Source organism: Cervus elaphus, chromosome 11 (genome assembly GCF_910594005.1).
Source record: "Cervus elaphus chromosome 11, mCerEla1.1, whole genome shotgun sequence".
NCBI classification, from domain to species: Eukaryota; Metazoa; Chordata; class Mammalia; order Artiodactyla; family Cervidae; genus Cervus; species Cervus elaphus.
Genome location: NC_057825.1, coordinates 66,130,544 through 66,146,668, shown reverse-complemented (window position 1 = coordinate 66,146,668; position 16,125 = coordinate 66,130,544). Strand labels below are relative to the sequence as shown.

At 33.6% G+C, this 16,125-nt stretch overlaps 1 protein-coding gene across 2 annotated transcripts in view; it reads right to left on the bottom strand.

Annotated features, from left to right (window-relative positions):
* Nucleotides 1-373: 373 nt before the first annotated feature.
* PPP4R3B (protein phosphatase 4 regulatory subunit 3B) overlaps nt 374-16,125 on the bottom strand; it is a 48,960-nt gene continuing 33,208 nt past the window's right edge. Inside the window, exons 12-16 of one of the 2 annotated variants that reach the window (XM_043917972.1) lie at nt 12,397-12,566; nt 10,329-10,468; nt 9,762-9,946; nt 8,123-8,325; nt 374-2,008 (exon numbers count right to left, since the gene is read on the bottom strand). In XM_043917972.1, coding sequence (XP_043773907.1) covers nt 1,913-2,008; nt 8,123-8,325; nt 9,762-9,946; nt 10,329-10,468; nt 12,397-12,566 — 794 coding nt within the window. In that variant the 3' untranslated portion in view covers nt 374-1,912. The remainder of the gene's footprint in view (nt 2,009-8,122; nt 8,326-9,761; nt 9,947-10,328; nt 10,469-12,396; nt 12,567-16,125) is intronic. The other variant, XM_043917973.1, reaches the window with a different exon arrangement.

Genomic DNA, 16,125 nt, shown 5'->3' with positions numbered 1-16,125 from the left:
AAGAGAATGTTTTCCTGTAGTAACTTTACTGATCTTTGTTTAAGTTGTCCTGAGTCACTTGACTGTTATGAGGTGGTAAGTTTCCATTATATGCACCTTTAATGAAAGAGGAGCTACTGCCCCCCTGCTGTGATCCTTTGGTGCTAGGACTTTAGGACCCAAGGCATACCTTCTCTTAGTATCAGTGATATTTAATGTGAGGTTGGCCATTGTTTATTTAGAATTCTTTCATTCAGATTGGTGTTATGACACAGTGGTCTATAATAAATATCTATGGAAAACATAACTGGCTTTTAAAATATACTGTAAAATGGACATAACTCAAAATGGAATTTACTTATATTTACAACAAACCAAACAAAAGCAACAACCATAGAATTACAGGGTCACATTTTAATTCCTGAATTTTACAGGTCAGCATTAATATCACCACATGTATACAAATGGTGTAAAACAAGTACAGTGGTATTTTTAATACAAAATAAACATCTGTTTTATGGAAAAACTATACTTCATATCTACACAACAGCCCATCCTCCAAACAATAGCCAAAATTAAAATTAACTACAAAATCTCCAAAACAGGGGAAACTGCTTCAGTTTAAGCTATTCCAGGAAAAATGGACCCATAACACATTACAACGGTGATCTGAAGACTGTAGCTGGAATTACTAATTTTAGTCTTTTTTTTCCCCCCAATGTATTATAGTTTGGGGGATGTTTTTCTCACTTCAGCATGACCTCAGATCAGCAAACTAACATTAAAATATTTAGTTAACTCACTGTTCTAAAAATAAAACCTCTTAACTGTTTGCCTCAGTTTATTATTTTAAATTCATTTTCGTACATGGAATGTGCTTTTATTCTTTAAAAAAAAAAAAAAGCAGCTTTCATATTACACCCTTTTTTATGGAAAAGCTTCAGGTGCTGCATACTGACTGACACTGAAGTAACTTCTTGGACCAAAATGACCTGTAGGTATTAAATGCCACTTAATTCAGCACTATTCTTTGTATGTTAGTCTTTATAAATTACACCTTAAAACTTGCCTGCAGCTTTGCAGAGAAAACTTTACTAATGAAGTAGAAAGTGACTTTAAAGTATCTTCCACAAAAGATTGTACTGGTAGACAGTTGAAAACATTCTGTTCAATATACTCCCGTTTCTAGAGAAAACCACTTTGGAATACTACTGTACTGATTCTTGGCATCTGTTATCTCTAAAAGTGCTGATTTTAAAGTTATAGTAACAAAACCGTCCATTTTTAATCCAGTTTTCATCAAAATACACACTGAAATTTCCTGATGGAGAAAACTCAACATGTGCGGTAACACGGGGTGTTATTTCCCTCCAACTACCAATAAGGCTGAATTTGTTAGATCTTCAAAGAAATGGTCCCAACTGCTTAACTTCATTTTTTAATGATAGTTGAATGTTTTCCATAAAAGTGAGAGGCAACTGATTAAAAGAACAACATGGCCAGCACCATTATACAAGTAATGTTATTGGGTTTGCAACTGAAGTTTTGTAACTGTTTCTAGATCAGAAACCCCCCTGGAGCAACCCTGCATTAATAATACCTTACCAATGTTATCCCTTCCCTAAACCATCCCCAAACCTGAGAGTTTCCTTGCTGAGAAGCTACCTCCCAGGTTACTAACTTTTTTTTTTTTTTTTAACATCCTGAAGGGCAAATCTCTTAATTACTAGCAAGCGATCAAGTTCCTGGGAAGCCTGTTTTTGTGTTTTTTTTTACAGAACTAAACTCTCCAAGCTCATATACTGAGTGTCTTTTGCTATTCCTTGTATACTTCTAAGTTCAAGTGAGAAAGCTTTCTGATTCAGATTTTCAGCTCATTGAACAGTTGCAGCATTTTTGTTCAACCACATGTTGAGGGCCCCCAGTAAATATTTTATGAGCCAAGACGAGGTCTTTTCCTGGGAGATGTTTCTTCCTCTTCCTCTTCCTCTTCATCATCTGGATAATCCACTAAACCAACCAAACTTCCCTAGTGAAGAATAAAAAAAAATTTTTAACATATGTAACTAGAAATCAGTTTTCTAAACTAATCACATATTATTATATCTGAAACATTATTTCTGAGTTTGATAAAGGAACTGCTTGATGATATGAGTACTCAGTAAGTACAATTGGTGGCATTCTTAAATTACCCTCAACTCCTTTACTTGGCTCAGGATAATCCAGCAAAATTTCACTGTGGAAAATAACTATCTCCAAACAGTAGGACTCACAAAGAATCATGACATTTGGAGCTGCAAAGACCTTGGAGGTAAACTAGTTCACATCTCTAATCTTAAACTAGAGAGGATAGCCAGCCAGTGACTGACAAGGAGTCTCCTGTTAGTCTCTGTTCCTCATGTATGTATTTCATCACTAAGTACACATCATTGTTTTTGTTCTGCTTTTGAAAAATATTTTTAAATGGCTGACATAATAAACATGAAATGGTTTCTAAAAACTAATGACTAAAAAATTGAGGGCTAGCTCTCTCTATTCAAAAGAAAAGGATGCGGTTATTTCAGGCATTGGATCTTTCATGAGTAATGGACCCCTTTGAAAATTCTATTAAAGCTCTGGATACTTTACCCAGAAAATTATATGTCCTCAGGTATGCATTAATATGAGCCAATCCCATGAAATTTATACACTACATCTAGTTCAAACCCTTAAGATCTCAATAGGATAAGCAAATACAATAGAAGTCAAGTCATATTTCAAATCTAAGTAGCTTCATACCTAAAGAATCCAAGCATCTGGCATTAACACTTTACCAGAATATAATTGAAGCACTTCAATATTAATCAACAAAGGGCTCTGAGCAGCTAGAAGCAGTTATCAGAAAGTCTGTGAACCAGATAAAACTTACATAAGTGAGCATCTTTCTGCTTCTTTGTCAACTTGATAACACACATATCTTAATTTGGATAAGCAAGAAGCAGTGTGGCTAAATTTAAAACTTATAAAGCCCTTGGTACAGTGCTTGGTATGTAGTTACTATTTGCTAATTGATATTAACTACTATTACCATAATCATTATTATTTGGTTTCTAGTCAAACAAAGTGGATGAGTGGAGGTAAGAGGTAGAAGACATAATTACAGTACAAAAGGCACCAGTCTGATAGTCACAGGAATGACAGCAAGTGAAAGTTTTAATTCTGCTTTTAATCCTATATATCACAAGGTACACACATTTCAGTTCCAAAAGGTTAACAATTAAAAATAATTTTTGGCGTAAGATCAATAAATATTGTCTGAAACACTCAGCTACACAATTTTTCAATTTTATCTATATTATCTATACATATATACACCATAAACTCATTATACATTTAAAAATGATGTTTAGCATACAGAAAGAATAAAAATACAAAATAATATTGGAAGTAAAAGGACTATAAATCCACAGATACATATACTGTGAAGAATTTGATTGACTTTTCATATACAACTATAAATGTTGTTTTTAAATAAATATACACTTTTGATGTTAGTAAACAAAGTTCTATATCATTCTTATAAACTCTAGTATTCCATGGTACGGATACATCACCAAAGTTAAATTCCTTGTTGGATTGCTTTCCCAGGGATTATACTCTCTTTAAAATTTTTTGTTTCTGACAACATATAACAAAGACCAAAAAGGAAACGAAAAAACAGCAGAGGAAAGATGTCAAGGCATTTTTGGAAAAAGAAATCAGGGAGGCAAAACAACTCATTTTTAATGGAGAACAAAGTCAAGAAAGTATTTTCAGGAGAATATAGAAATGAGAAGGAAGCAAACTGATTTGTCTTAATCCCAGCAAACAGAGAAAGAAAGAGCACCAAAATACTAGGGAGAGCAGGGAAGACAGTTAATGGTGGAGTCAGTGAAACAGACAACTGAGTCCTCAATTCTATAATTCATTCCCCTACTGCATGCCCACCCCCACCAAGAGATCTCCCACCAGGAGATTCCAGCTCACCCACCAACAACAACCATAAGGAAGAGGAACCATAAAGGTTCTGCATTTCAGGACTTTGGACACAGCGAAGGGCAGGCAGGATAAGGTGCCAGGGTGAAAAGGGACAAATAAATTTGTCTACATAAACATGTCTTAAATGAAATCAGAATGTTTTCTAATACCATATACAAAAAGAAACTCGAAATGGATTAAAGCCCTGAATGTAAGGCCAAATACTATAAAACTCCTAGATAAAAACAAAGGCAGAAGACTATGACATTATTTTTTTGGATCAGTTTCCTAAAACAAAGCAAAAACAGACAAATGGGACCTAATTAAACTTAAAAGCTTTTGCAAAGCAAAGATGAAAAAACAACTTATTGAATGGGAGAAAATATTTGTAAATGATATGACCAGTAAGGGGTTAAAATTCAAAATTAATAAAACTGTTCAAGTCAACATAAAAAAAAAACCCCTATTAAAAACTGGGCAGAAAAGCTAAATAGACACTTCCTCAAAGAAGACATACAGATGGCCAACAGGCACATGAAAAGATGCTCAGTGTTGCTAATTATTAGAGAAATGCAAATCAAAACTATAACGAGGTATTACCTCCTCTGGTCAGAACGGCCATCATCAAAAAAAGTCTACACATAATAAATGCTGGAGAGGGCGTGGAGAAAAAGGAACTCGCTTACGGTATTGGTGGTAATGTAAACTGGTGCAGCCACTATGGAGAACAGTGCGCAGGGGTTCCTTAAAAAACTAGAGTTACCATATGATACAGTAATCTCACTCCCGGGCATATATTCTGACAAACTATAATTCAAAAAGATCCTTGCACCCCAATGTTCAGAGCAGCACAATTTACAATAGGCAAGACATGGAAGCAACCTAAGTATTCATCAATGGATGACTGGATAAAGAAGATGTGGTATACATACACAGTGGTATATTAATCAGCTATGAAAAAGAATGAAATAATGCCATTTGCAGCAACATGGATAGACCTAGAGATTATCATATGAAGTCAATCAGAAAAACAAACATGGTATTGCTTATACATGGAATCTAGAAAGAACGATATAAATGAACTTATTTAAAAACAGAAACAGACTCACAGACATAGAAAAGAAAATTATGATTACCAAAGGGGAAAGGGAGGAGGGAGAGGATAAATTAGGAGTTTGGGATTAACATATACACAATACCATATGTAAAACAGATAACCATGAAGGACCTGCTGTATAGCACAGGGAGTATATTCAATATCTTGTAATAACCTATAATGGAAAACAATCTAAAAAAGAACTTATCTATCTATGAATCAATTTTCTGGACACTTGAAAAACAATGATGGTGAAAATGGCTTAGACCACTTAGAAATGTGGTCAGTTTCTTGAAAAAAGGTTGAGAGCCAATATAACTAGTGCTTTACTCTGTGAGCTCCTATATTGCTTAATATCAAATTTTTGTGATAGTCTTGAGTGACTGAACAATTAATTTGTTTTCTAAGAACAACTGCTATTTTTCTATCTGTTCCCCCAAAAAGTGTAGATCAAATGTATTTGGCAATCTGCTGTTAGTGTCATAAGGGTGAAATAAGCATTTGTGTGTTTGCACTTGATTTTGCTTGTTCATAAATAAAAAATTATCTAGAAGGATAATAAACTGAAAACTCAGGGAGACAACCAAGCAAATAGAACCATTAAAAAAAATGAGTAAAAGGAGAGAAAAATTATGAGTATTATAAGATAAATTAACAAGGCACAATATCCAAACAGAAAGCTATAGTGAAAGAATATAAAGTGTCCCAAAACTAAAGGTCATGACTTTTAATTGAGAAAGCCCAAAGTTATTTCATTTTTAAGTTACAGAATTCAGGGATAAAACTCCAAATGCTTCCAAGAAAGACAAATTAAATTCACACACAAAGAATTAGGAATAAGAATGTCTCTGGATTTCTTGGCAGCAATAACTTCAAATTTTTGGAAGAAAATTATTTCTAATTTGGTTCCTTCTACATTCAGTTAAACTGTCAATCAAATATGGGGATACAATAATGACATCTTCCTACATGCCAGGTCTTACACTTTCTCTCTCATGAAATCCTTTTCTCAGGAAACAGAGAGGGTATGCTCCAATAAAATGAAATAGAAAATCAAGAAAGAGAACAGAGACTCGAGATCTAGGAAACAGGCAATGTAAGAAAAAAAGAAAGGCAAAGGAAGTGTTAGGGTGATGGCAGAATGGCCTTAAGACAACGGCTATGCAGCGAGTCCAGAGAGCGAGCGATTCCGGCTGGGGCAAGATGGCGGTCTTCAAGAGAGACACCTCCAAGGAACAGACTATGTGGAAACTAACTTGAGAGGTACTGAAAGAATGAGTGAGAGGCACGTAACTGTTGCAACGAACGAAAAAATGGTGGCAATTATTAAAAAAAAAGTTACAAAGCAAAATATACTATAGAAAAAAAGAGCAGGAAAAAATTAATGAATAAAAATATTTACACTGTTACAGCTATTAGATTATCAAATATTGTTTTAACCAAAAATTGTGATACAGGGAGTAATAGGGTGAGGATGTGGTAAGGAGTGGTAAAACAATGTCAGTATTAGCATACTGTTTAGAAACAGGTATTAACAGAAGAGCCAAGCTTTCTCTATGGAGAGGAAGAGGACTGTTTTTTCCCCCATAATTTTAATACTGTTTGCCTTTTAAAAGCAAGTATATATATTATTTTGACTTAAAAAAAAAAAAAGCTAGTATATATTGAGTTGTGTCAAATAGTGTTCTAAGCTCTTTACATTTATTAAATAATTTAATTTTCACAACAAACTGATAAAGGAGGTTATTCCTATTTAAAATGAGAAAACTAAAGCCTGGAGAGATTAAACAGCTAAAAAGAGGCAGAGTCAAGATCTGAACCCAAACAATATAATATTCTTAATATAGTGTCACAATATTACACTAAATTATCCTATCAAAAAAATGAAAACTTAAAAATTCTTGTTCCATAACATAAACTGTGTTTTACAAAACAGAAGAATCCCATTGAAAATGCTATTTCTGTAATAAATAGTCAAGAACCCACCTTGCTAGAAATACTTAAGATGCTACATTTTTGTAAAAAAAAAAAAAAAAAAATTAAAATAAACTCAGACTTGTGTTTTATGTTTAAAACAAGCTTGACTTCAGTTAGGTTTTTGACTATGGCATTCTCTTGTCCTTCTACCCTTATACTAAAGTTGTCCTGTATTTATGCCTTTTCATTTTTAAGCCACTCCTTTTTGGGGAAAAGGATATTTTACATATAATGATACTGTAAAGGAAATCAAAACATTTTATATACAATTTAAACTATTTTACATAAAAAAGGTAACCACTGGGAAATACATTTGCTCTGTGAATGACAAACAGGCTATTAATAATATTCTTAAAGACTCACTCACTAAAACAACAAACCAATTTTAAAAAGGCAAGACTATGAATAGACAATAAACAGAAGAACAAATCAAAAGAGATAATATTCAACTTCACTAGTAACAAAAGATACAACTGGGGAATGAGATATATATTAATACTGTTTCCACTACTGAGTGAGTAAAGATTAAAAATCATTATAATAACACTGCCAAAGTGGCAGTGAGCGAAGCACACTTATACAATGCTTATGGTAACTAACTGGTATAGTCTTTCTGGAGAGGAATTTGACAATATGTTCAAAAACATTTTTACTCATCTATCCAAGAAAATAATTTAAAATGCAACAGTAGCAGTAGTCAGTGAAATATCGGAATCAACTTATGTGCTCCAAAGTACTGGTGGGGGGAGGGGATGCTTACAAATACTATGATACAGCTAAATAAAATGAAATTCTAATCATCAACAATGTTTTAATAACATAGAAAAATTCTTATAACAAATAAAAGCAGGATACAAAACTGTGCTTATACAAAGAGCATAACTGTGTCAGATAAACCCGCACACCTAAAGAACAAGCAGTCAGATGTTAGCAGTCATTTTCTTATGACAATGTGTGCAACTTTTTATCTTCTTTGAAATTATTTTTATTATCCAATTTTTCTTCAGGAAACATGAAATAATTTTACAGATGAAAACAGCAGAGTTTGTTTGTGTGCAGGGCAGTTTCACATACCTTGCTGGCTGTTACAGATGTGGCCAAGTTGGTGGTTTTGGAAGAGGATCCATTAGAACTTGCTGGTGGTGTCTGAGCCACTCCAGATTTGCTGTTTGTGCTGTTTGTTCCATTAGCAGCACTGGTGGAGTGGGAGAAAGTAAATTTGAAGCCACCAGAAGATGTCCTTTTCGGAAGGTTTTCCTTATCTTCACTTTCCTTTGCTAAAGGAAACATAAATATTTGAATCTTTGTTGGTAAATACTGCTAAGTCAAAGCATCTGAAAAGAACAATAATTTAAAACTTTTTTGCTTTTTTGTAAGAACTAAGAGGGCAGAGCATGATGAGTACAGTGATATGTCTTCATTAGCTGTCATCTTAGAAATCCCAGGTTTAGAAGGCACCTTAAGAATCAGGTAACTGATGAGCCACCCTCCCCTAGAATTCTCCACTGCTCTATCTAGGACCCTCCCAAGATCTCACTTGCTGTCTCTCTTTTTTTAATTGTCTCTCTAAAGCGTCCACTCACTGATTCTACACTTCCATACTCATGAAAACCTAAATAATCTCTCTCACAAGTCAATAATATTCCAAATGCCTAAAGAAAATGATTATGATCATGCTTATTTGTTTTCCGAATATTCCAGGTTCCTTTATCTGTTTCCTTTATGACAAGGGTATCTACTATCTTTTAACATCTGGCTCATACTATTTTTATATATGATTCTTAACTGTATGCAGTACTTCAGGTATTGCCTCACTGCCTCTTTTGACAGTAGTCAGGGCAGTGGGTGTAATGAGTAAAAACAGAATTTGGCTACCAAAAGGTACCTGTTTCTTAGGACATTTTCACAGGTTATTTGCTCCTCGAGGCTGAAGTAAATAGAACTTACTGCAGTAGTGAGGAGAAAATGAGTGAGGCTGGTAACAAGAGTTTCAAGGAAAATGTAGTAAGAAATTCATGAAACACTAACTTGTGAGAAACACCTTAAGAAAAATCTAACACTCAAAATCACAAACTTACATAAAATCTAGGAAGTGCTTTTGCCCTTCAAGATAAATACAGTATGGTACTCTCCAATAGTGGTAATTGCTCAAGTCATAGAATTAAAAGTGATTGCTTCTTTTGAAAAACACTAGTAAGATCTTAGTTTTACAGACAAGTTAAACATATTTGAAAGACAGGAATTTTTACTATTACTTTTCCTCTTGACATTTTATCTTTATGAAAGCTTTATTAACAATTAAAAAATTTCAAAGAGTAAAGTACTTCTCTCTTTAAGCTTAGTTTCCTCACCTGTAAATGACAGAGTGCACTGGAAAGTTTCTATGGATCTCTATCATTATTGGAGACTTCAGTATAAAAATAAAGCCATAACTGTTCACAGAAGGCAAAGTATAAACAGACAATGCAATTTCTAAATAGCAAATGAAGAGCATCACAAAAGAGCAAGTTCCAAGAAAAATATTTTAAACATGAGAAATGTTTTGAAAAATCAGATTTTAAAAAAGTGATAATTTTATTTTAAAAGGTTTTTATTTAGCATAAAATTCATGTCCTTCATGCTTTATAAACTGTGATCACAACCTCACAAGCAACTATATAATTTCTATACTAAATAAGAGAATGAGCTAATCAAAAATTCAATACTTTAATACCTTTTTTAGTCTCCATGAATTTTTCATAACTATCTGGAAAATCATCTTCTGTCTTAGATTTTTCCACTGGTGCCACAACTGTTTTTCCTTCCTCCTCATCATCTTCATTAAACCACATTTCTTCATCCTCTTCCAAGGCCTTTGCATCTCTGCGAAATCTGTTACTACGTAATATAGATGGTACACTGTAAGAAATATATCACAAGTATTGAGTAATGACTTAAAATTCCTGACCAGTTTAAATGAGAATAAATATGTATAACCAAGAGGAGGTGAAATAATTTTAACTGAGTATAACTTATAACCAGTTGTGAAAGAAGATGTAACCAGAGAACACTCCAAGGATGTTTGTACACTAACCTAAAAATTTATCTTGAGTTAAGATATGGAGCAGTAATTTTTTATATAAAGGATTCAGGGTAGGGAGAACAGCTTACGTCCTATACAACCCTGTATTTTCTAATGATAGAAAGAAAATTCCTGGGTAAATTTTGTATGTAAGATCAAACTACATACAGCTTTGGACATAATTTTATAGGTTATAAATGTAATATACTTAAAAAATACCTGTTCAGTTTCTGATTTTGTCTGTCTTTTTCTTGCTCATATTTAGTCTTCAATCCTTTGAATGTCTGAACATATTCAATCGATTCAAGTGCTTTATAAAAGTTTTCAACTATATGTGCAGTAAGAGACTTGATATCTTCCTGTATAAGCACAAAATTTGCATTTCAAATATAATACAATACTTGCTAGAAGAAAAACTTGAAAAAAATTTTTTTTTATAGTTCCAAAACTGATCGAAATAAAGGTTTTTCAAATCACCTTCCAAAAATAAACGTCCTAGTTTCTTTATACATGAGCCAGGACTCCAAAGAAAACTTGGGGAAAAAAAAAAGAAGCAATTCCTTGAAGCCCTTCTGGGAGACTATATAGAACATTTGAAACATAAATGTATTTACTTTATGTCACCTATTTATTTTTTGCATTTACATAATAGTACTTTACAACTTAAAATAAGCACTTTCACATACAATTTCACTTGACGCTCATAACAATTCTATGAAATAGACTTTATTGTCCTTATTTTAAAGAAAGGGAAAATTGAGGCTATGAGAGACTGGATGGCCTGATCAAGAGTGCACACCTAGTTAGAAAGCAGATTTTGAAATTATATTTTCAAAAAACACTGAAGATATTACTTAATGATTCCTTGTTTAACTATCAAAGCAAGATAAGTCTTACTAAAAAATAAATAAGATTCCTCCAACTATATCACATACACATATCTGATAAAACAACTTGACTTCCTGTGTATTTCCAGTTCTCTAGACCAATAGTAATAAATTCTAAATTCTTAATGAATGATTTTAAGCAATCAGTGCAAATGCATGGTGAAAAGCAGGCTTATTATTAAAAATAGGTTGTGATCCAGGACTAAAGTATACATGTTGTTTCTTTAAAAATAAACCATAATCTGAACTTTCAGAATTTTTAAGTCTTTAAACTAGTTCCCCTGAATACCTGAATCAAAAAATATGCAAAGGAGAAAAATTAGAACCCAAGGTAAAATGGTTGTTACATATTGAAAGGAAAAAAAGGTAAGTCTTGGGCTTCAAAGGGTATTTATCAACCATTCAAAATTATTTTCAGAAAAACAAATTCAATCATAGGAATAAGGATGGCGTTATGAACCCTACACTTCATTTGATCTGTATCTCAACAAAAATTTTAAAGGAAAAAAATATAAAAATTAATCTCTAATTCACAGAACAGTGTGCTGTGAACCTGGGTTCAGAAAGCTGGTGAGCTAGTTAACTATTTTCCCTTTTTTCTAAGGCTAGAACTTCTTTCTATCTTCTTCATCCTTTTTGCAAAATGTACTCATAGCAAATGACTACTCTAAGAAAAACAGTCTGCCAAATAATGTTGACATGAGAATAGTGTGTCATCAGTTCAAATTTGACTTGCAAGAAACAAAAGTAGAGAATGAATTTCTAGCTTTGATTTTCTTTTTTCAAGTTCTTTCTGATCAAGTGGCCATGTCTGCCAGTGGAATCATTTCAGTGTGTGGGACAGGGTAAATTTACTGTACCAGTTCTTCAGTTTTCATCTTATCCCTGCTATTCACATAGAGCTTTCTCTAGATCTTTTATGACAATTCTTTCGCTGCCCGAGACTGAGCTGCACCATATCTTCAAGCCCTGACTGTGCTCCTAAACAAATGAATGCATTTGAATAGGTCAGCTAATCTCTTTGGGTGTCTCAAGCCCTCATCAATAAAATAAGGCAGTTGGAATAGTTTACCTAACAGTCTCTTCAACTTAAAATTCCATCATAACATCCTACCTTTTATGCATCTTGTATCAATGTCTACCAAGGGAATTATCTTCAACTTTTCTATTCATTTTTATCACTACCCTTACAATAGATCACAGAGATCATATCAATGGCATGCCAGAGTGAAACATCCACATATGCTAAATATCCTGAGCCATTTAGCCAAAAAAAAGGAACTGAGAAGAATATAGAGTAAACATGATTTAAAATACTATGATAAGTTCACAATGTAAAATATTAACATCACTAAACATATCTATTTTTTTTAACAAAGAATCTTTTAATATAAACTTACCACTCTTATAAATTCAAATAACTCAATAACAGCTGAGTTCAATAGATTGTACCGAGTTCCATTATCCAGAAGAGCATTTACAACTGGCTCAAAAAGATTTCCCTTGGTGATGTAACGATTGTAAAATTCATCTTTAAGGCCAATTATTCGCCTCATAAAACGAAGAGCACCTAATTAAAAAAAACACAGGAAATAAGTGAATAATTTTACTAATATTAATTATTGTACAGGTATTTCAACATAAAGAAATGTATATGTTCATCTAAAGTAAAAAGCAAAACTACATTAAAAATAATTGGGTTTTGAGAAAAATAGAATTAAGGAAAGACCACTCAAAAAAACTTTTAAAACTTATGTAGGGAGCTAACAAAATTCCAACAACTGGTAAGCAGAGAGCTACAAGGCAGAGAGATTAGAAAATACACAAAACCCACACAATACAAATGCTGGCACTATTTAGAGCAGTGCTGGTAGACATGAGACAATATAGTGAAAGCAGCTTAGAATCAGCAGGGGCTGTCATTAGGAAAGGAACATGAATGGTGCAACCTGCCAAGAGCCAAGACTTCATTAACTCTTTGGGGGACAGAGGGGAGAAGGGAGTGGGGGGAGCTTTGGAATTAGGTGGTGCTTTTAAATTTTCTGAAAATACAGCCAAAGTGCTCCTGCTACCTGTGTACAGGAGAGCTAAGGGGTTGCTTTACTTTTCTGGTGAAGGCTATTCCAGTTTTCTTTGCCTTGGGAAAATCATCTGTGAACCAACACTACCTCCAGATTATAATAAGCTGTTTAACCTTTGGCAAATATGTACTATGGCAGATCAGATTGTATTTGTAAAAGAGTGACAGAGCAATAAATAAGCAGTATAATTTGGCTTTTCACATTTTAGAATACTGAAATGAAAATTTCCCTTTAGTCTTTTCCCTAGTTAAATAAAGCTAAACAAATTTAGCAATATTACTAAAACTTTGATGAAACACAAACTAATTTCAATCCCTTATTTTTATGTTTATCTTTTAACTTGTAACCTCTCTCCTAGATAGCTTAATTTATTCTATAGATACCACTAAGCCACATCCTTTAAAACACAAAGCTTCCGACTTTCTAAGTTAGTTTCATTACAAACCCTCGTTCACAGATGGAAGTTACTAAAAGAAGAAGTTGTGTCTATCGAAAGAGGTTCTAAATATTATCTGAAAATAAAACAGAAATAGGCCACATAAGGTATGAATGTGTGATCACTGTAACACTTAAAACAGGTGTGGACAGAAGTGCTAGACTGAAAACATCACCTCTTTTTATAGTAGGATAAGAACTAGTTTATTTACGATTAAAAAGACTGAAGTACTGGCAAAGACCTGAGAAAACAGGCAATTTCATATGTTGCTGGTGAATGAACATGCACACAAAGCTATAGTTAAAACAGCATTGTTTATAATAATTTAAATCTTAAAGCAATATAAACATTTAAATACTGGATATTCATTCAATTATGATATATCCATTTAAATAGGACCAATAAGCAGTCATTTCAGAAGGGACTATTTATAGAAAGCTATACAGGAAAATCTAGCATGAGAACATTAATTCTTTCAAAATATAAAGGTTTAATGTAAATCTAATCAGGATGAACTGGATAAAGTTATTTTTAAGTTGCTGTGGAAGAACAACTCTAAGAACCAAGAAAATTATGAAAAAGAAAACAGAAGAGGTGCTAGGCAGATATTAAACTTTATACCAGAGATATTATAATGACAAAATAAACATTCTCATTCATTTTATCTTGTGAAATAAAAGCACAGATGATTCAGACATAAGACAAATGTATATGGTAACTTATTATGCATCAAAAGTATTTTAATTCAGTAAAGAAAATATAGTTTATGTAGTGTTTGTTAGTACAATTGGTTATCCATCCAAAGAAAAGCTAGGGAACTCTGCTGGTGGTTTAGTGCTTAAGACTCCATATTCCTGGGCTTCCCTGGTGGCGCTTATGGTAAAGGATCTGCCTGCAAGGCAGGAGACATGGGTTCGATCCCTGGGTTGGAGAGATTTCCTGGAGAAGGAAATGGCAACTCATTCCAGTATTTTTGCCTGGAAAGCCCCATCAACAGAGAAGCCTGGTGGACTACCATCCCGGGGATGCAAAGAGCTGGACACAACTGAGCATGTGTGCAGGAGACCCCGATTTGATGCCCGATGGGGAAGATTCCATGTGCCCTGGAGCAACGAAGCCTGTGTGCCATAACTACGGAGCCTGTGCTCCAGAGCCCGGGAACTGAACTACTGAGCCCGTATGTCACAGCTACTCAAGTCTGCGGGTCCTGGAGCCCATGCTCCACAGTAAGAGAAGCTATTGCAATGAGAAGCCTGCACAAGGCAACTAGAGAGTAGCAGCCAGTCCCTGCAATTAGAGAAAAGCCCCTGCAACAATGACCCAGCACAGCCAAAAAAAAAAAAAAGAAATAAAAACAAAACAAAACTCGATGCTCCCAATGCAGGGACTATCCCTGGCCAGGGAACTAAGATCCCACGAGGCGTGGCAAAAAAAAAAAAAGAAAAGAAAAAAACAAACATAGAAGAAAATTGAGGAATATATTTGTATAAACTTAGGACACAGAAGACCTTAAGCAAGACCAAAAAACCCATAAGACATATTTGTCATTATAAAGAATTTTATAGCAATTATATGGAAAACAATGCCACAAGTCAAGGTAAAGACAAATGAGATGGACATTTTGTTCCCCAAAATGTGATAAATTGCCAATATCTCTAATATATAAGAGCTCTAAGAAAAGGATAATTAAAAAAAAAAAAAAAGAAAAGAATAGGCAACTCATAGCAGATAACATACAAAAGCACTAAAATGTGAAAAGATGGTATCAAGGAAAATATAAATTGAAACACAAACAATACATTTTCCATCATCAGCTGGATAACATTTAAAAAGGCAGTCACACTGAGTGCTGTTCAATGAATGCATTTTTCACGTTAGGTGCCTCAACCTTTTGAGAAAGTAATCTGGAGGCTATTATGTTAAATTAAAATCAAAAAAGGATATATTAAAAATATAGTAACATTTTGCCCTGGCAATACCAATACTGGAGATCTACCCTATAGAAATAAACCAGTAAAGATTTATGTACTAGGCTAATTACTACATTATTATTTGGAATGGCAAAATATCCAAACAATCTTGTAATCCATGTAGTGGAGAATGGTAGAATAAGTTGTGGAAGAGCCACTTTATGAACTGTTACTCAGCTATGTTTAGGAAAAATATTAGTTCACGCCATATCCAATGAGCTAGAGTAATATGAAGGGGCTGAGATGTGTATGAGCATGATCATGTTTCTATAAAAATAAAACATGAAAACCTATACATGTGTGAATGTTTATGTAAATTTGCACAGGTATGGAAAAAGGAATGGAAAATAAGTAGTGCAGGCAGTTAACACTGGCTTTATTAAGGCCTTAAAAATTAAGGTGTAGTAGGGAGATTAACCTTTTCTCTATGCTTTAAATGTTTACATTTTAACTATGATTTTTCATGCTCAGAAAAAAATCCACAAAGCTCTTACTTTGAGAGAGAAGGTTTCTTTACCTTTATCTGCAGGTGAAATTATGAGGAAGAAAGGAAGGAGTATGCAAAAAATCCACATTTGAGCAAACATCAGCATTAAAGTTTGATTTTTATTGGTCCAAGTGGTCTACTAAAGGGCTACCCAT